Here is a 21,876-nt window from a genome sequence, read left to right as displayed (position 1 = left end):
ATCTTTCTCTTATTTCTTTGGACATTCTGACATCTTTCCAAAGAGATAGCTTTGATTTTAACTGTAACAGGTATTTGATTGTTGTTTTTAATTAAATTGATAAAGTTTTGATGCAGTTTCTCTGTATCCCAGGCTGGTTTCCAACCCTTGATTCCTCTGTCTCAGCCTTCCAAGTGCTGGGGTAATTGTAAGGGTTCTGTATATGAGCAGCTTCTCTGGCGCCTTATTATGTCATCAGCGGGTGACTGCATCCCAGCCTGAAAGCCGGACTTGCGCCCCATACTCTCTCTTTGCACTCTCTCCACGCTCTCTTGCGCGGTCTTTCTGTGCGTCTCTCTCTGCTGTTGGTCTCTCTCTGTCTCTCTCTTTCTCTGCATATCTCTCTGTCTCTGTCTCTGTCTCTCTCTGTCTCTCTCTCTCTCTCTGTCTCTGTCTCTCTCTCTCTCTCTCTCTCTCTCTCTCTCTCTCTCTCTCTCTCTCTCTCCTACCCCCTCTTCTCCCTATAAAGCCTATTCTAACTCTGGTAACCACAGCTCGTGACTCTTCACTTGTGACTCTTCCGCCGCCGACCTAACGAGCGCCATATACCCTTTCAGTTATAGGTATATGCTGCTACAGATGGCTATCCTTTTTATCTTTGATTCTCTCAGACAAGTTCTTACTATGTAACTCAGATAGACTGAAACACTTCATGTAGGTCAGGCTGGCCTTGTACTCATGGCCATCCTCCTGTTTCAACCTCCTGAGTGTGGGATTAGATACATGTGCTACCATGTTTGGCTAGTTTGTTTACTTCACAAGAATTAATTTCTGGGGCTGGGAAGACAGGTAAAGTGCTCAAAAGTATATGAGGCCCTAGCCAATCAGCCATGAGAGACCCAAAGTCTCAAAAAAAAAAAAAAACACCAAAGTGGACAGTACCCAAGGAACAACACCCAGGCTCTCCACACTCAGGTGCACTCATGCACACTCTCACACACCCACCCTTGCCCACATGTGCATTCACATATGATGTGCATATGCCCCCAACCCATATGAACACACACTAGCACACAACATTTCTACTTTCTAGACCCTCCTTCACCACTACTACCGCATTTACTTAAGGACATCGCCTTGAAGGATTTATAAATGTTACTGAGTCAAAAGTACTGGTCAGAGGAGGGATCTTTGGTATAGACATCAGAAACAAGGAAGTTAGCCTTCAGAAAGAAGTAAATTGGCAAATTTGTGTGAAAGAGCTGGTTTTGACAGGAAAGATGGAGCCATGGAGATTTGGCAAAACAAAGGAGAATGGCAGAAGAAAACTTGTTTTGCTTCCTCCCCTTTCTCCTCCTCCTCTTCTCCTCCTCCCCACCCCTCCTCAGTGTCATCTTCCTAGTCTCCAAGAGACAGGGTCTAGCTATGTATCCCTGGCTGACCTGAAATCAGCTGTAGTCTGTCTGGTCTCAAACTTGGCCCAAGGTCAGGATCACCCTGCTAGGTTCTTCTGCATTCTTCAATTTTAAGAAAGAGGATGTTGACCTGGTCAGAACGTCTAGGAGGAATTTGAAAACAAAGAAGGAGGTCATGAAGGTCAAGGCTAGGCTAACAAATGACCTCAAGCTGCTGGGCTGCTGCTGGCTGCTGCTGGCTGCTGCTCAGTTTGGAATCTGATAAGGCATGAAGCCAAACACTCAGGTTGGACCAAGTTCACATTTAAACACTGCTGCCTGGAAGGAGACCCCAGAAATCAGGATCTTGGAACGGGGTAAAGCAGGTGGTGACTGACGCTCTGGGAAGGAGATTTGAGGAATCTGGTGGCTTGGTGCAACTGTTCCCCTCTTCCCAGAGTGAGCAGAAAACAGAGCTGGAAGCAGAGCATTCGTGTCCACCAACCCGTGATCTCTTAAAATCAGGGCTCACACTTGCTGTGTTCTTAGTGCCTTGCCCATGGTAGCTATAGTAAATAAAACTATACATTTGACAGCAACCTTCAGAGTCTAGAGAAATTAGTGACTTACTTTTCTGTCCCTCAAAAGTCTGGTGAGGTACAGAGTCCACACGGCCAGGGTCCCAGGCTTCTGCTGTCTTCCTGTTCTGTGAACCCTCAAGAGTTGACTTCATCTGCACATTGAAGATAGTCATTAGTGCAAGAGTCACGTTAGTGCAAGGGTAGAAAGCTGATGGTGAGAGCATTCCCCGGGGGTGGGGCCGATTCACACTCCCTCACACCTGTCTGAACAACAGAGCCACAGAAGCACATAGAGTTGCTATGGAGAAAAGAGGAAATGGAGAAGACAAAGGATGGACTTCTCTTGTGTCTTGCCAAACTCCACCCTACAGTGAGAAGCAAGAAATCTCACCGAGAAGAGGAACAACCTACAGATAGTGAAAAGGAAGTGTGTGTGTAGACACATCATGTGCTCATCACTGCAGCTCCACATTCACAGACACATGCAATGCACCTAGCAGGCCATCTCTGGACCTGTGGCACCCTCCCTGTGTCTCTTCAGGGTCTTCCATTGTGATCCTCTCCAAGGAGCAGGATGGAGGCAGGTTCCTCTCAGGGAGTGGAGGCAGGTGCTGCAAGCAAATGCCTACTGTGTGCTGCTTGACAGACTGAATAAACAGCAAAGGGAAGAAGGAAGTGGAGCACCAACATCATGTCTCTGCTTTCTAGTCGTGGATGTAGCATCGTCAGTCACCTCACACCTACCACTGTGTGTTTTCCATCATGGCAGCTAAATTCCCCAAAATCATGAGCTCAAATAACCCTTCCCTCCTCAAGCTGCTTTTGGCTCATTATTTGGTCACAGTAAAGAGAAAAACAGCTAACACAAGGCCTTTGAGAAGGAAGGGAAGAAGAAAAAGGTAACAACAGACAGAGAGATTGGTGACAGTGTCTAGTAAGTTTTTGTCAACTTGATACACACTAGAGACTCCTTGAAGAAAGAACCTCTGTTGAGCATCAGACTGGACCAGTGAGCTCGTCTATAGGGATGTTTTCTTGATTGCTAATTGATATGGAAGGGTTCAGCATGTTGTGCCCAGATTGTGACCCCCAGAGAGACCACCAAGGATGAGCATACCAGAATGCAAAAGCAAGGTTTATTTCCATTACAAGTCACCACAACAGGGAACTCATCTCAAGCACTCACTGGCCGCAGCACAGTGAGGCAGGGAGGAGTTAGTCTTTCTTGGGGAAGATAGTTTTTATAAGCAAAATCCACAAAATTTCTTAGAGGGGAGGGGGTTAGTACAGGTCCATCCTTGATTGGTCCAGTTTTTCCCAGGCCTGGACTTTGTCTTATTTCAGCTTATCTGTTTGCCCTGTTAGGAGTTTTACAACCCATCTCCAGGGTCTGGTCATGTTATCTCCAGAGAGGGGCATCTCGTGGTTAATTGGTCACCACCAGACATCCTGACTTTGTTCTTTTGAAAACACCTGACTTCACCCTCTCCAGGAAAGGGGAACTGACTCAGTTCTGTTTATTTTTAAGATATCTCTTCCCTCAGCTCTTTTGAGTTTCTGGGGAAACTGTGTCTGGGTCTTTGGTGGGGTCTTTCACAGTACACCACGTGTGATGCCACCCCTGGGCAGATGGTCCTGAGTTCTATACGAAAGCAGGCTGGGCAAGCCATGTAGAGCAAGCCGGTAAGCAGCGTTCCCTGTGGCCTCTGCTTCAGTTCCTGCCTCCAGGTTCCTGCTGAGTTCTTGCATGCTTCCTTCAAAATGTACTTGACGTGGAAGACAAATAAAGCCTTTCCTCCCAGCAAGTTGGTCTTGGTCAGTGTTTTATCACAGCAACAAAGATCAGACTAGAAGAGGTAGGTAGATGGATGGATAGATCAGAGAGACAGACAGATGTGTTTACCTCACCACTTGACTGACACACAGGGTGGCTTTTTCCATTTGTAAGGGACATAGACTCTCACCCTCATGATCCAGCTTCTGCCTCTATCTTGATCCCCTTTTCTCAACCATCCTCTTTTATATTTATTTATTTTCCCTGGACAGGGTTTCTCTGTGTAGCCCTGGCTGTCCTGGAACTCGCTCTGCAGACCAGACTGGCCTCAAATCCACTGATAGCCACCTGCCCCTGACTCCCAAGTGTGGAGATTAAAGGCATGAACCACCCACACTGGCCGCTCAAGATCCTCTTTATTGGTCACTATATTCAGCCTCATAAAAGGCAGATCCAGATGGAGAAAAACCTCTAAACAGATTACAGTGAGTTTAAAAATGTACAAAGGCTTGGGAGAGAAAAGAAAAGGGATATAGACAGTCACACACACACACACACACACACACACACACACACACACATGTATATATCCAAAAAAGAAACCTTTAGTCTCAAAATATCTTACATTGGTATGGATTTTTGTTTATGGACACAAATTTAAAGTTAATTTTGTTATACTGTATTTATGTTGCTACTCTTTTGTGGGAAATTGTGTTTATACAGCTCATTTAAAAATTCAATGTGTAATTATGAAATACAGATTAATAGTTAGCTACCTATTACAATCAGTCTTATAGGTCACGTTAGGTGTGTTTTCAAGGTCATACACAGATATATTTAGATAGACAGATGGTCCTTGAACACTTCAAAGACCTACAGAATATGACATTTAATGTGTTTAATTTTTAGCCTAAAATTTTTCATAACACTGAGACATTTCTGTTCCTGGCAGCACTAATCTACTTCAGAGAAGATGATGGGCATCAAAGAATGTCCATAAGGAGTTTGCATTCTTTGTCTCTAAAGCTAACCACTGGGTAAAGAAAATCCCCTTGCCTCAATTGCTATCAGTATACAGTCCAAACTGGATTAACAGGACACACACACAAAAGCAACTGCCAAACTTTGCCAAGAGAAAATTCTCTGCTTCTGAAAAATGTCTATTAGATATGCTAGGCCTGTAGGCCAAAGTTAGATGCTCCAACATTACAGAAGTTGACTGTCCAGATAGTCAAATGTCCCTGTTACTAGGTAACATTTCATTCTTCTGTGTTCTTGGATGAAATTTGTCTTGTTTGTGTTTCTATTGCTGTGAGGAGACACCATGATCACAGCAACTCTTATAAAGACAACATTTAATTGAGGTGTCTTGCTTAGTTTCAGAGCTTCAGTCAATGATCATCATGGCAGGGAGCATGGTGGTGTGCAGGGAGATGTGGTGCTGGAGCTGAGAGTCCTTACATCTTGACTCAGAGACAAGAGGAAGTCGACCGACTGTCACACTGAGTGAAGCTTGAGAAAAGGACCTCCAAGCCTGCCCCACAGTGACACACACTCCAACAGAAGATGTTGTTAGTTTTATTATTATGTGGCGCTGTTTACCATGAGAGAAAAGCCATGAGGCACAACAAAACCCACTTTGAGAGTTTATTACAAGGGAGGGACAGGAAAGGGTGTGCTCAGGCCTGTTTGAGAGACATGTGCAGAGGGATAGGAAGAAGGAGAAGGAGGAAGAAGAAGGGGGGAGGAGTCTGTGACCTGATTTTTATGGATTCCCCTGCACATGCACTTAGGGCTCACATAGCTAGGCCACACATGGGCATAGATTTCATGGTTGCATTGTGTGCAAATTATGTGACCACACAGCACATGGATTATGTAGGATGTAAGACCCATTGCTTGACTACTGAACAGTGCATGTGCGGTCAAGTAGCAACAGGTGTGGCCCAGATTAAAGTTGTGTCATCCAGCCTTCTCCAACAAGACCATGCTTCCTCCAATAATGCCATACTAATAGTACTTTCTGATAGTACTACTCCCTATGAGCTTATAGTGGCAAAATACATTCAAACTACTCCGTTCCACTCCCTGGCCCCCATAAACCTTTAACAATACAATAGTGCAAAATGCATTCAGTCCAATTTCAAAAGTCCCATAGTCTATCAAAATCTCAACAATGTTTAAAAGTCCAAAGTCTCTTCTGAGATTCATGTAATCTCTTAACTATAATCCCCTGTAAAGCCAAAGCAAAAAAGCAGGTCACATACTTCCAATGTATAATGGCATAGAATATACATTACCATTCCAAAACGTAGGGAAGGGAGCATAGTGAGGAAATACTGCACCAAAGCCATGTGGCAGAATGTAGATGAACATAAATGGGTTACTTTAAGTTGTAAGAGTTAGCTAGTAACAAGCCTTAGCTATTGGCTGAGCATTTATGATTAATGTTAATCCTCTTTGTAGTTATTGGGGAGTGGACTGATGGGACAGAAAAGTCCACCTACATGTGTGTGCACACCATTACACACATACACACAAATACATACTCATGCACACTTAATGATTTTTTTTTAAGGACAAGCCTCCAATGAGAATTGGACAGGACATGGATGATCTCTGCTGAGGTCTGGAGATACTGCTCTTTGTAGATGTGAGATGGGAAGCAGGACTCTGTGGCTTCCACCAATTCTTTTCCTTTTCAACTCCCCCCTCCCAGTCAGTTGTTCTGTGGCCTTGGAACCATAGGGCTTACCTGGGAATCAGAGAAAGTCTGTTCTAGATTCCAGGGAGAACAAACACGCCAGGAAAAATGACCAACTCATGTCTCACAAGATACCTCCCCAAGTGTCCAGAATGATGGTGGGGCTGACTCTTTTGGGTCCTTAACAAGATTCTATGAGTGTAGACATTGCTAAAGGAATTTTTACATAGTGTGGGGCCTGTGCAACATTTGTTATTTTGGAATCAACTTGTACAGCCTGTGGGACAGAGGACACAGCTATACTTGGGATCACAAGCCTCAGCTACTATTATCTATGTAGCATGGGGCAAGTTCTAGTTGCCCCTGATGTGTGAAGCAAAGGAGATGAATTAGTGGGTGTGTGGTTTCTTCATGATCTGTTTGTGCCCATATCAGGGGTGTTTGAGGCAATGGGAGTGAGTTTGCCTGACATTTCTGCTCAGGGAATCCATCCCAGAAAAAGTAAGAAAAAAAAATCTATCTTCATATCATGAGCAAATGACCGATAGTTCTGGCATTCTCCATGGAAGATTTTGTTTCTTTCTTTCCTTATTTTTATTGATTGATTGATTGATTGATTCATTTATCTATCTGTCTATCTGTCTATCTGTCTATCTATCTATCTATCTATCTATCTATCTATCTATCTATCTATTTATTTATTTATTTATTTATTTATTTATTTATTTATATATTTGTGAAGCCCTGGATGTCATGGAACTCATCCTGTAGACCAGGCTGGCCTCAGACTCACAGAGATCATTCTGACTCTGCTTCCTGAGAGCTGGGATTAAAGAAGTGGTCAACCACAGCCTGGCTTCTTCTTTCATTCCTCCCTCCTTCCCTCCTCCCCTCCCTCTCTCCCTCCTTACCTTGCTTCCTTCCTTCCTCCCTTTCTTCCTTCCTTCATTCCTACCTTAATTCCTTCCTTCCTTTTTTTCTTTTTTTGAGACAATGATTCTGTATAGCCCTGTATTTCCTGAAACAGTCTGTAGATCAGGCTAGCCTCAAGCTCTGAGATCAACATGCCTCTGCCACCCAAGTTCTGGGATTAAAGGCATGCACCACCACCACCCAGCCCACTTCTTTCTAATGCACCCCTCTCCTACTTACATGATATCTGTGTGTGTGTGTGTGTGTGTGTGTGTGTGTGTGTGTGTGTGTGTGTGTGTGTATACATACCACTGAGTTTAATTAGGATTGATTGTCTGAGCATGGGTAGAACACAGGCAACTTACCATCTGCTACTCCATTGAAGCAATGAAAAGCCTTCTCTCAACCAAGGCAGACTTACTAGAGGTCCAATCATGTCATCCAGGAGAAGATTCTAACGTGGGTCTCTTCCAACACAAAGTAGGGAGAACATCCATGTTAGGTGTGAGTTTGGGCTGTGGGTGTCAGAGCCCAGCCTGATAAGAAGACTGCATGTTGTGGGGTGCATAACTCAGCATGGCTGAGGCTGGAGAGCTGGGAATAGCTAGTTTCAGGCTGAGCCTTTGCCTTTGAACCTTTCAGCTTCCTCTGGAATTTAACCAGGTCTTTCTCATTTTGAAGCTTGTATTTGGATGGTGTGTAGTGCTTAAACATTGAACAGATGCTTCTGAAGGAACAGAAGAACAGCTGAGTGACCTGGTGTGGAGACTGGCCCTAGAAGAATCAAGAGTGTAGCTAGTTTTTCTCTGTCCCACCAGCCAGCTCCCGAATAATGACACAGAGACTTCTTTTAATTATGAACGTTTGCCTATAGCTTAGGCTTGTTTCTAACTAAGTTCTTATAACTTAGATTAAGCCATTTTGATTAATCTCCATCCCACCACGTGGCTTGAAGCTGTCAGCTCTCTTCCTGGATGTCCTGCTTCCAACTCCCCTTCTTCTCAGAATTCTCTCTGCCCTGAAAATCCTGCCTAGCCATTGGTCATTCGGCTCTTTATTAAAGCAATCTGTGTGATACATCTTCAAATTGTAAAAAAAGATTATTCTACAACACAAGGGGCTGATGTCGACTCATGATTCCTGAGAGGAAAGCAGCCTTCACCAGTTAACTCCCCTGTGGCAGGATTTTCCTTTTTGACCACCAACCAGCTCTGAAATCATGACATGGAGATTTATTATTAGATATATGAATGGTCAATCTTAGCTTAGGGTTGTTTCTGGGGAGGTGGTTTACATGGGTTCAGGGAGGTCCCATTCATGCCACTTTAAGTGTCTGGCTAGTTCTTATGAATTAATCTACTTCTCATCATCTACATTTTGCCTTGGGGCGTTTTACCTTCCTTTCTTTCTGTATGTCTTACTTTCCTGCTGTCTCTGTCTGGCTAGGGGCTGATCGTCTGGCTTCTGGTGTGTCCCTCTCTTTCTCCCTCATTCTCTTTGTTCCACTCTTCTCTTGAACCTGGATTTCTCCTTCTACTTATTCTCTCTGTCTGTCAGTGCCCATATCCCTCTCCTGCCTAGCTACTGACCGTTCAGCTTTTAATTAGATTTACCAGGTGCTTTATTTAGGCAGGTAAGGAGGAACAGCCACACATCTTTACATAATTAAACAAATCCACCATAAACAAATGTAACACATTTTTACACAGTTAAAGTAATATTCTGCAACATAAACAAATGTAACACATTTTTACAAAGTTACAATAATAATCCACAACACTCCTCATTTGGTCTCACTGAGCCGAATATCTGGACTTCAGGGACCAAGACTGAGCTACACCTTGGGAACCCTGACATGTGGCACAGAGACTCAGTCAACTGCTCCATCTGTGTTTGGAACAGGTTTAGTCACTGAGTTGTGTTGACAAAAAGGCAGGGTGTTTTCTCTCTGTAAGCTACAGACATCCAAAATGACTTTTATGCAAACTTTTATGCCTCTTGGTGAAGCCACATTTCCCAGATATTTGGTTAAACACCTGTATGGTGGCCCAGAGACTTTGTCCTCCAGGGAACTGGGGCCCTAAAAAGAAACATGACTTATCTTGTATTTTCTCCTCCACTGGAGGCCATCAGAGGAAGAAAGGCCTAGGGAGGCACTGTAGGATATTCTGAGAGGGAGAACCTGAGTGGGTTCCAGAACCTCAGCTGTCCTGCTATAAGAGGTGTCTGACCCCACAGTACCCCAGAGTCATGGTACTGCAGACCACAGTCATTTCCTCATAGAAATATTCTTTTCTAGGCTAGGGAGATGGCTCAGCTGGTAAAGAACTTGCCTTTCTTGTAAGTGCAAGCACATGAGTGAGACCAACACAGCCCATGGGTTTTTTATTTTGTTTTGTCCTGTGTGTGTGTGCTGTGGGATGGTCTGTATGTCAAATGTGTTGCTGATTGGTCAATGAATAAATCACTGATTGGTCAGTGGCCAGGCAGGAAGTGTAGGCGGGACTAACAGAGAGGAGAATTGAGAGAACAGGATGCTGGGTGAGGGAGACACGGCCAGCCGCCATCAGGACAAGCCGCATGTGAAGATGCCGGTAAGCCACAAGCCATGTGGCAAGGTATAGATTTATGGAAATGGATTAATTTAAGCTGTAAGAACAGTTAGCAAGAAGCCTGCCACGGCCATACAGTGTGTAACCAATATAAGTCTCTGTGTTTACTTGGTCGGGTCTGAGTGGCTGTGGGACTGGCGGGTGAGAGAGTTTGTCCTGACTGTGGGCCAGGCAGGAAAACTTTAAGCTATGTGTGTGTGTGTGTGTGTGTGTGTGTGTGTGTGTGTGTGTGTGTGTGTGTGTGTGTTGTAAAGCTGGGGCAGTTTTGCGTGTTTGTATAGCCCAGCTAGGAGGTAGAGTCAGGTAGCTCCCTGGATTTCCCCACCAGCTGCCTGGTCTACTTAGCAAAAGTCCAGGGCAATGAGAAATCCTGTCTCAGACAATAGTACAATGACACCTGAATTTGTCCTCTACATACACATATGCACCCACAATGGATAAACACACACACACACACACACACACACACACACACACACACACACACACACACACCCGGGATAGAGGTATTATTTTCTATCATTTGGAAGGTGTTTCTCTCTTTCCTGGGCATCAGGACTCTGGGCCTTCACCAGGCCAACTTCACCTCCCCCAGAGCACCTCTGAGGCCTGTTCACCCAAAGGAGTGCACTGAGCATGCCCAGGAGCAGGGGCACCTCCACAAAAACCAGGAGCTTGAAGTAGATGCTGCTCAGCAGGGACCTACAGGAAATGGAGACAGAAAGTAAGCTGTCACCGGGCATAGAGGTCTCAGGGTTCCTCGTGTCCATGTCCTAGCCTTCAGTGAGCTAGCTGATAAGGACAAACCTTGATGCAAGCAGGATGGCCTCCCTGCGAGTGTGTGGCTGGTCATGCTGCCTGCAGGCTAAGCTCCAGCTGGGGAAGCTTTGCCTGATTCCCACCTCTCTTCTTGAACCAATCCCTTCTCTAGTTGGCTGGTTGTTCAAGCCCAAAAAGATTTCAACTTGTGGTTTGAATCAAGGTCAGAGAGTCAGAGTTGATATTGCTCTCCAAGGCTGCATAATAGGGTGCAAAGGCATGGTCACCAGTGTCTTATACTTCAAGGCCTAATCACAAGATGCTTTGCCGTGGGGCATGGGTTACCAGGTGTTTGGAAGGGTCTACACTTGGCTCTACCTTGTGCTTTGATCTTGAAAGGGGGAGGTCTTTTGCCCCTCCCCTTGCTAGTGTATAAAAAGCCTGTTAGAAACAACTCGAGGCTGCTGGGTATTGACCCAGAGCCCTCCTAAATCTATCCTATGTTTCTTTTTTCTATGTCTACTTCTATATTTCCTGTCTAGCATTTCTCAAATTCCTCACTTCACTCCTTCAAGGGACCCTTCAATAGGTCACGTTGGAACCCCAACCCTGGTCTCCTGACAGCTGGTCTCCCAGAAGTCCTCCTCATCTAGTCTGCATTCCAGTCAGGGTGCAGGTTTCCCTGATCCGTGACCTTTTGACCTTGGCTTCTGCTACACTCTTCACCCAGATTGTCCCTGCCCAACCTCATCACTGCCTGTGTGGGAGCTGACATACATCCTAGGAGGCTTGGGCACACTACATCAAGAAATGTTTGGTGGCTGCTTCTGCTCTGTCACATGAATTGATACTCATGTTGTAGTTTTTTTTTGTGTTCCTTATTATACACCGTGGATCATGAGGCCCTGAACAGTATTGATCCCCTATTCCCACCTCTCTGTCATCCTCATCCCCTTTCCAGGACTCCATCTCCTTTCTTGACCATCCTTGATTTCTCCTTTGGCCCAACACAAGGCCATCCTCAGCTCATGGAAAGGATCTACAACTGCAGATACTCTGTGAGTCACAGGTTGGCATGAACATGTTCCTGGAAGTTGGAAGAGCTGCCTCTTGTCAGACCATTCATCAGATGTCCTGACATGTTTCCCAGGACTGACCTATGTGCATGCTCTACATTCTCTTGAACTCTATACATTTCGGGGGCCTCATATTCTCTGTCTCTCCATAACTAACACTCCATCCACTTGCAAAACAAATTAAAAAACACTTCCAAAGCACTAGGAGACAGAGAAAATTTAAAAAGTAATCCTCAAGATAGCTTACAAGGCTGAAATATTTTGAGACATGTTTGTATACCTTAAGGCTTGGTTAGCAGAAAGAACACAATAGAGGTGGGAATGTGGGCAGGACTAGATAAGACCTGAGGGACAATTCTCAGGGAGGGTTAGTGAGGTGACCTCTACCTTGGCTACAGGGGGATGTGGGGGCTAGTGTTTTAGCTGTGTCCATGACCTGGAGACGTGACCCCAACAGGCTGGGATGGAATTATGCCAAAGTAGCTATAAGGTGCTGGGAACTCCTCTGGACACATTCAAGAGTGACGAGCATAATACTGGTACAACATAGCCCTCAGTTTCCCATGTCCTCCTCTGCACTGTGTAGACCCCACACTGGCTCCTGGCAGAGTTGCATTGGAACAAGATTTGTTTATGAAGCTGGAGCAGGAGATGATGGGAGAAGAATCTCTTCTATCTCAGAGGAGACCCAACCATGGCCCTCTGTCCTGCCCTCTGGGGGACACATGGGGACACAACAAAGTCCAGGCTCAATCTCTTTTGCCACTCAGATAAAGATGTTGCCTTCCTGTAGCTGAAGCTTAGAAGGGAAGTCTTGGTATACTAAAAGGTAAAAGGGTTGGGGAGCCTACCTCAAACTTTAACATGAGAATGTAGCAGCCCCAGTGTCCCTCTAAGACAGTTACTGAGTTTAGCAAATAAAATTACAAGATGGCCAAGCCAATTTGGTATTCAGATAAGTGATTTTTTCAAAATTATAAATATAGCCATGTAATGCTTGGGAATGTACATAGGCTAGAAATGAAAGGTTTTCGTGTATCCTGGGAGTCCTGGGCATCTATGTTTTATCCAGGGGAGAGGCCACAGGGACAGCCCAGTGATGAAAGAGCTGCCGGGGTCCAGCTCTGCTTACCAGGTGTGGGTGTTGGTTTGAGTCCCTCCATAGTTGCCAGTGTTCTCCATGGTTGATGGTGTGGATGTCAGAACTGGGGCCATGGTTGTCATTGTTATAGTTGAAGTTTCTGGGGCTAAAGACACAAACAGAACATGGTTCACTCCTGTGGACAGTCCAGCTCTAGATATGGCCTAATCTTTTCCCACTAGTAATTTAGGAATTTGCTCTCCAGTCACCATCCAAACCTTCACATTAATTCCTTTCTAAAGAAAGATGATGTGGGAGCAAAGCAGCCCCCTTTAAAACCCACTTCCTCCATGGCTCACTCATTACTGCCTGGTGTGCAATATGCAGAAAAACTTCAGTTTCGCATTTTTTGTCTATTTTGAAAAATATTTATTTATATGTCTATGGGTGTTTGCTTGCCCATATCTATGTGCACCACATGTATGGGCACCATGTGCCTGTGGTTCCATTGAGGCCAGAAGAGGCCATCAGATCCCTGGAACTGGAGTTGAAGATGGTTGTGAGCTGCTATATGGGTGCTGAGATCCAAACCCAGTCCTCTGGAAAAGCAGCCCATGCTCTTAATCACTGAGCCATCTCTCCAGACCTAATTTTGTCTATTTTCTTTACTGTAGTTGTTTAAACAGACATAAATCTGATCCTTATTACTCTATCTTATGCAGAAACAGAGCTTCTGTGGCTTCATCTATTTTGTGTTAAAGGGGTGGTGTTGGGGGGTGTCAGGATGGGAGTTTAGTTCAGTGGTAGGGTGCGTGGCTAGCACACCTGAGGTTTGAGTTCAGTCCCCACATCTGTACAAGTGAGAATATGCAAGACTCACATGTGGGGGCAGGAAGACAAAGCCTCCCCACCTCACCTTTATCCCAGTAGAAAACAGGACCAGCAGAGTCGGCTGTGTTTATATTTCCCAGTAAGACTTTTATGGTAATGAATTCAGGGTCCCTGATTCCTCACCCCAGCCAGAATCTTCTAGAATTTTTTCTTACCTGGGTCAATGTTCACATTAACTTTAAAATGGGGATCAGGTCCAGTATTCTCAATCGCGCACCAGTAAATGCCAGCATCGCTTATCCTCAGGTCCTCCATGGTCACTGTGACGATGAAGTTTGTCTGGTCGTCCCTGATGGACACACGGTCCTTCCTCACCAACTTCTCTGATGCATCGGTTTGAATGAAGATCTCACATGTTCTCCAAACAGCTCCTTGGCACCAGAACTTCTTGTAATCCTTCCAGGATGAGTCATAAGGACACCGCACAGTCAAGGAGCCCTGCTCCTGACCCCTCATCATGTCTGGCCCTGTGATTGGATCCGGAGCAGTGGAGAAGCCTGGAAAATACAAACCCACAGACAACTGATCTCCCACTCCAAGAATGGGACACAATATTCTGTGCTGAAAAGAGTTCACAACTTATCATCCATTAAGAGCAACCCCTTTCTCAAGACAGATCATCGCCATTCTATTGGTCAAAGACTCAAGAAAAAAATGCTGAAGGTCTCAGAAGGAAAGTGGTGACACTGAGCAATCATGACTTCTGTCATCCACACCTCTTCACTCCCCAGTGGACAATAAAAGTACTTTTCTAAGGATCCTTTTGCAACCATCTTTGTGTTACCCTGGAGCAGAGGACGTGTCAGAAGGGATTGTGCACAGGACGCGATCCTGAGTTCATTGCAGTACCCGTGACCCTCAGAAGGTCCATCTGAAGACATCACATTCTGTGGCCATGCAGAGGCCACTTCAGGGAGTCCAGCAGTCTCTAGTGGTTGAGTGTGTGTGTGTGTGTGGGGTACTTACATAGGAAGCACAAAATAAACAATAATAAATACCTGCTTTAAAACCAGTAAAGGAAGCCTTCAGGGTATTAGATTCAACAATAAAAACAACAATTGTAGCTAGAGTTTTTCCTGCCTGGCCCACAGTCAAGACAAATCTTTGTCACCCGCCAGTCCCACAGCCGCTCAGACCCAACCAAGTAAACACAGAGACTTATATTGTTTAAAAACTGTATGGCCATGGCAGGCTTCTTGCTAACTGTTCTTACAGCTTAAATTAATCCATTTCCATAAATCTGTACCTTGCCATGTGGCTCATGGCTTACCGGCATCTTCACATGCTGCTTGTCATGGCGGCGGCTGGCAGTGACTCCTTCTGCATTCCTGTTGTTTCTTTTCTCCTCTCTGTTATTCCCACCTATACTTCCTGCCTAGCCACTGGCCAATCAGTGTTTTATTTATTGGCCAATCAGAGCAATTTAACATACAGACCATCCCACAGCAAACAATAACACCAAAGTATGTTCCTAATGGCACAGGTAAGAAAACAAAAATCACTAAATGTAATTATTTCAAACTACAATAACTCAAACAACAGAGTGGAGACACAGATTCCAGCCTGGGAGAGCATCTTTTCAGACTATGCATCTGACAAGAGGTTAATTTCTAGACTATATGAGCAAGAATTCAACTCAAGAGTCCATAAGCAGTCATAATCCAGTAGAAAATGATCTACTGAGGCACTGTGGAGAAGGCTTAGTCAGTGAGACACCTGCTGTGTTAGCCTAAGCAAGAAGAACCTGAGTGTGTGTTCCCAGCAACCATGTAAATGTCAGGAGTGCTGGTGTGTCCCTGGAGCCCAGCACAGAGGTGGACAGTAGAGAGAGGGGATCCTGGAAGCCTTGGCCATCCAAGCCAGCCTCAGTGTCAGTATGGAACCCTATCTCAAATAATAAAGGTGGGAGTAGAGCTTGGTGGTGCATGCTTTAATGCCAGCACTCAGGAGGCAGAGACAGGCAGATCTCTGTGAGTTCAAGGCCAGCCTGGTTTACAAAAAGAGTTGCAGTCCATCTGGAACTACATAGTGAGACTCTGTGTCAAAAATAAAATAAAATGAAAAGATAAAGGTGTGCATGCACACTTGCTCACACCCACACACACATGAGCAGATTAACAGCAAACAGTTCTCAAAAGACGTACAAATGGTCAATAAATATATGGAGAAATGCTCCATTTCACTAATTGTCAGGGAGATTGATGCAAATCAGAATTACAGAGAGCCATCATCATCCCCCAGTTAGAATGGATATTACCAAAAAGACAAAATATAACAACTGTAGATGTGCATGTGGGACAGTGGAAGTCTCACACGCTGTGGGTTGGAATGTAAATTAGACATTGTGGGAAACAGTATGGAAGTTCCTCAGAAAAGCATAGAACTGCCACATAATTCAGCAGTTACATTCAGGGATAAAGCCTGTGTTAGTGAGCTTTTTGTCAACTTGACACCACCTGGGGGTAGGCAAAGAAAGAACATCAGTTGAGAAGATGCCTCCATCAGGTGGGCCTGTAGGCAAGGGGATGTGAGGAGGTCTAGTCCACTGTGGATGACAACACCCCTGGGTAGTATAAGAGAGCAGGCTGAAGAAACCATGGGGAGCAAGCCACTAAACCACACTCCTCCAGGATCTCTGCCTCAGTTCCTGCCTCCAGATTCCTGCCCATCTTGAGCTCCAGCTCTGGATTCTCTCCATGATGGACTTGATTCGGACATGTAAGTAAACAAGCCTTCTCCTCCCCCAGCTGTTCTTGGCCATGGCCTATATCACAGTGATAGAAAGCAAGCCCAGAGTCCAGAGAATTAGTGAGTTACTGCAGTGATCCTTCCCCTGTTTTTCCTGCAGCAGATTCACAACAGCCATGGCACAGGATCAGCCTTGATGTGGATGCATGGATAATAAAGTGTGGTTCATAAATGCAGTGGAATAGCATTGTAGATGGATTGAATTCCATCATTTGCAGCCAGGGATGGGATTGGAGGAAGTGAAATAAACCAGACACAGAAAGACACTACCACACATTTCTATTTATATGTGGAAGATAAAAAGTTATTCTCTGAGTCTAGGGGATGGGGAGATGGACGGGTCAGTAAAGTGTTTGCTGCAGAAGCAGGAGAACCTGAGTTTGGATCCACAGAACACATAGAAAAATTCAGATGAGGTGGGGTGTGTCTGGAGCCCTAAGAGCTGGGGAGTCAGGGACAGGAGGATCCCTGGGGATCCATCACTGGCCACCTAGACTGAGTCAGTGAGCTCCAGGTTCAGTGGGAGAGCCTGTCTCAACAAACAAGGTGGAGAGTGATAAAGGTATCCAATGGTAATTTCTGGCTTCCACATATATGTGTGCACACACCTATGTACCTAAGCACACACATACACACACTAAACATTTACATATGCATACACCTCACAGACAGATTTTTTTTCAAAAAGCATGAAAGTTAATATCAAAGAAGTAGTGAACAGAATAGCAGTTATCAGCCTGGAAGAGTGTAAGGGAAGAAAGGTGGACAGAGAGAGTGCTTAGAATGTAGGGGGTCATTTGATGAGTTGACAACTTCTAGTGTTGTACAACACAGCTGAGAAATATGGTTGATGATTCAATAATTCAAAATAGCTCATAGAGAAAATTTCAGATGCTTCTAGTACAAAGAAATGACAAATGCCTGTGGTGAATGGTCAGCTACCTAGATTTGACTGTCACATCCTATATACACACATGCAAATATAACATTGTATCTATCAGTTTCTTTTTCCTTTTTGAGATAGGTCTCCCTATGTGGACCAGATGGGCCTTGAACTCACAGAGGTCCACCTACCTCTGCCTTCTGAGTGCTGACGTTAAAGGCATACTCTACCACACGAGGCCCCTATAAGTATGTTTAAATACTGTGTCAATTAAAAATCAGAGTGCGACTGGAAATTGAGATGCATGCTAGAAATCCCAACACTCAGGATGGAATCCAGAGGATCACAATTTCAGAATCATCCTAGGCTGCATGAGATCCTATCTCCAAGTACCAAATATAAAGTATAAACATATTTTTAAAATAATTCATTTATCCCTTCACTCAACTGCTTTTGTGGAGCAACAGGGTTGAGAAACACACTCTGGAAGAATTTTGAAAATTCGTTTTTTATTTTGGCTTCTCTGAAGCATCCATAGGATCCATCAGATGCCAAAGACTTGCCTTTTATTTAGGGAGTAAGCAGCTGGTGAATGAATTAGCCCTTCCTGTTTTTTCTAACCCAGGGCAGACTCTGTGTCCTGTGCCACCACTGACACTGTGATGTCTTAAAGCCCCAGCTACTTACCTGGGAGGAAGAGGAGCAGAGCTGGGAACAGCCACATGGTCCTGTCTCCTCTCCTGGCCGTGATGGTGACAGATGCCAACACCCGGCAAGGACTTGAAGTTCAGTCTGAATTTCCTTAGGTCTCTCTCATTCACTTCCTTGATAACTTCTCGCTTTTGCGTATTTCCTGAAAGAAGAAGTCAGTCTTTGAGAAGACCAAGTCATTGCAAGTGTGGTACAGGCGATAGATGCAATGCTAGATCTGAACTTGAAAGATGGGTGGGACTTCCAAGGAGAGACACAGACAGACAGGACAGTAAAGACAGATGCAATACAGCAAATCCCTCTGCTCACCTGGGACATGAGTGAACTTCAGGGGATCATGGGAGAGGAGAGCATGTAACGAGCTTTTCTGTAGACTGCCGGCTCCTGAATAATGACACAGAAACCTTTTATTAATTGTGAAAGCTTGGCCTTAGCCTAGGCTTGTTCCCAACTAGCTCTTCTTTTTTTTAATTTTTATTTCTTTTTATTTTATGTATGAGTGCTCTGCATATATACCTGTATGCCAGAAGAGGACATCAAATCCTATAATAGATGGTTGTGAGCTACTATGTGGCTGCTGGGAATTGAACTCAGAAGAGTAGCCAATATTCATAATCTCTGCGCCATCTCTCCACCCCTCTCAACTAGCTCTTAATACTTAAATTAACTTGTTTGTATTAATCTAAATTCTGCCACATAGCTCATTACCTCTCCTCAGTACCCTAAGTCCAACTTCCTCCATGTCTGACTGGGGAATATCCTACTCCTCAAAATCTTTCCCTGAGTTCCTATCTCTGCCCGGAAGTCCTGCCTGTCCTCTCCTTTCTAGCTATTTGCTGTTCAGCCCTTTATTAAACCAATCAGTAAGGGAGGAGAAAGAGACATCTTTATACTTTGACAAAAAGATTATCCCAACATTTCCCCCTTTTAGAAATCCAATAAAATGCTCTTTCTCTAACATCAATAAACTATGTTCAATAAAAAAAATTATCAGGCAAGAATTACATTCCCAATGTCCAGTCCATTTGGATGTTTCTTCCAACCGTGGAGAAAGTACTCCATCATCTATCCTCCTTGATGAGTCAGTTGTTTTGTACCCAAATCACTTTCTATCATAACTTGCATTACTAGACAAAGATAGCCTTTTAGAGATTGAAACAATTTTAGATAAACAACTTAAGCTTATATGTTTCTCAACCTTTATAAACTTTAAATCTCTTTCTGAGTTTCTTTTTTAAATTTGGTAGCAATGAAAACTATAAAACCATAACTATCTAGTCTTTAATGCCATCAGAGACCTGAGAAGAATAAAATATTACCTGAGTAAACAGAAAGTACAGAGCAAGAAACTTTCAAAACTAAGAAATGACAGAGACAGCTGGCTGCCTGGACAGTCACCCAAGGTTCCTCTGCAATGTTGGAGCATCCATCTTCAGCATTCAGGCCCAGAATATCTAACAGACTTTTCCTGAAGCAGAAATTCTGAAGGACTGGCCTACCTTGTTTTTGCAAAGTTTAACAGTCAACTTCTTTTGTCTCCTACTTGTCCAATTTGAATAGCATACTGTCAGCAGTCAAGGCAAGAACAGTTTCTTGCTCAATGGTCAGCTTTGTCACATTTGACGCAAACTTCATATGGAAGTTCTTCAGTGCCTATCATCCGCTTCAAAGTAGATTGGTGCTGGCAGGCAGTGTCACTGTCATAAAAGCTTTATGTTATTAGAACATCTTAAATGTCATATTCTATAAATCTCTGAAGTGTTTAAAGACCACCTATCTATCTAAAATGTACCTCTGTTTAACTTTGAAAACATACCTAATATGATGACAAGCTTGATTGCAATAGATGACTATTAACCTGCATTTCCTAATTATCCTAAACAGTTTATAACAGTAGCTTTCAGGGCTAGAACACTACATTACATTTTTAAATGAGTTGCATAGGTACAATACCTTAAACAGGAGCAGAAACATCTATACAATATGCTGTAACAAAAATAAACTTAAATTCATATCAATACACAAAAATCCATGCAGTGTAAAATATTGAGACTAGTAGTTGCTTTTTAGTTTCAAAGTAGATTCAAAAATCTGCCCTTTTATCCTATCATTCCTATATCCCCCATTTTTTCATCCCATATGCCCCTTTCTTTCCCCAACAGTAGATAAAAGGGGAAGGAGGATAGAGGAAAGAAAAAGAAAGAAATCCCTTAATTTAACTCTTTGTTTAGTTTCCTCCATGATCGTGAACAATAATAACTTGTACTCAACTGCCCTAAATGACAGCAAACATCTGTAACCCACCAAATGCCAAAAAAAACAACAACCTTCCATACCTCTCGGGAATGTGGGTGTCATGTTCTTAAAATTGCTTCTTGTTGTCTGGGGGTGATGGCGTCTTCAGGTGACCCGGAGAAAACTGGGACAATGGTCATGTCTTGGGAGAGCTAGTTGTATCATTGGTGGTCCAGTTTCTCTGTGATGGAAAAGTGCGGGGCTTAACTGAAGTCCTGGCTAGCAGTCTGTGAGGATGGATCATCTGAGCCAGCAGCTTTGAAGTTGTCCTGTATGCAGATTTCTGAGGAAGCAGCAACACAGGCGTTCTGTGAGTCTGGATCACCTGGGCTACTTGTCTTGTCTTCATTAATGTCTGGTCCTTTTGTTTTGAAAACATACAAACTTTTAAAAGTAACGTACATATCTACATTAACACAAGTATGGAATGTGTGGTGTGCACAAATCAGCTAAAGATGATTCTCTGTTCTATATTTGAGCAGGTAAAAGGCACCTGTCAATTTTATAAGTCTGTTTGGACTGCATAACCAAACTGTCATGAGAACTCTGTAGGCAACAAGATTTATCATGGCTCATCCAGTTTCAGAGCTGTTCCCATGTAGAGGGACCAGCATATAATGTTACCTGTCTTATAGTTTTCTTGGTTTCTTCCTCATGTCTGCAGCCAAGATTTCAGGAGGTCTCCCCTGATCAAATACGATCTTTATTAATTTTGAAGGAGTCCATAGCTTTTTCTTTCCTGTGGAAACAAAGGTATAACCTCTCCCCCAATGTAACACATTTCCTGAATTTCATTCTGAAGTTAAGACATCCTTAAAATATATATGATGGTTTGATTCAGCAGTTTTTTTTACTGTCCATTGTTTCTCCACAGTTGCTGGCTTTTGTTCATTAACATTTAAAATATTTGAAGTAAATAAAGCACTACATAATGTCTAAATGCCCTGTGTATGGCATTTCCCATCCTTACATGGCTTATTCTGTTTATATTACTTTACTCTCTCTTTGAAGACTTACTTTATTATTTTCTAAGTATTTAATTTTTTCCCTATGGCTGTCTACACCCATTTAATTTTCCTTCTTCAGCACCTAAGCACATTTTCAAGCACACCTTGGACCTGTTCGTAGGTTTTCTCTGTCTGGCCTTGGGTTTCTGCTTGCCTGCAGCATTTCTCGGACAGCGTGAGCTAAGCCTTAAAGGGCCCCTGTCCTGACAGACTGGACAGGGAGGGGTGGTTGTATTCAACAAGCACCCACAAGCCTGCCAGGGAGACTCTGGTTTTGAAACTTCTTTTCAGCTTTCTCAGGAGGGTGACTGCAATAGCAAGAAAGCATAAGGCAGCCCAGGCTAGCCCAGTGGTGAGGGGCACTGCTGAAGGCTCAGCCTGGGCAGCACTGCTGTGAACTCAGAGCAACGATTTCTCTGGTCAGGGACACCTGTCACAATGGCTACTGGGGTCACAGGTGTTCACTCAG

At 44.0% G+C, this 21,876-nt stretch overlaps 1 protein-coding gene across 1 annotated transcript; it reads right to left on the bottom strand.

The window, feature by feature from the left end:
- Positions 1-8,974: 8,974 nt before the first annotated feature.
- LOC128123070 (CMRF35-like molecule 3) lies at positions 8,975-19,799 on the bottom strand. Its single transcript, XM_052759035.1, has 6 exons — positions 19,605-19,799; positions 18,415-18,489; positions 18,082-18,247; positions 13,919-14,260; positions 12,924-13,038; positions 8,975-10,658 (listed from the first exon to the last, which is right to left on the bottom strand). The coding sequence occupies exons 3-6, from the start codon at positions 18,116-18,118 to the stop codon at positions 10,466-10,468; spliced, it is 687 nt and encodes a 228-aa protein (XP_052614995.1). The 5' UTR covers positions 18,119-18,247; positions 18,415-18,489; positions 19,605-19,799; the 3' UTR covers positions 8,975-10,465.
- Positions 19,800-21,876: the final 2,077 nt, after the last annotated feature.

This window comes from Peromyscus californicus, unplaced genomic scaffold, assembly GCF_007827085.1.
Source record: "Peromyscus californicus insignis strain IS unplaced genomic scaffold, ASM782708v3 Scaffold_3__1_contigs__length_106647218, whole genome shotgun sequence".
Lineage (NCBI taxonomy): Eukaryota > Metazoa > Chordata > Mammalia > Rodentia > Cricetidae > Peromyscus > Peromyscus californicus.
Note: the sequence above shows the minus strand (reverse complement) of the source record. Positions and strands in the feature narration are given on the sequence as shown.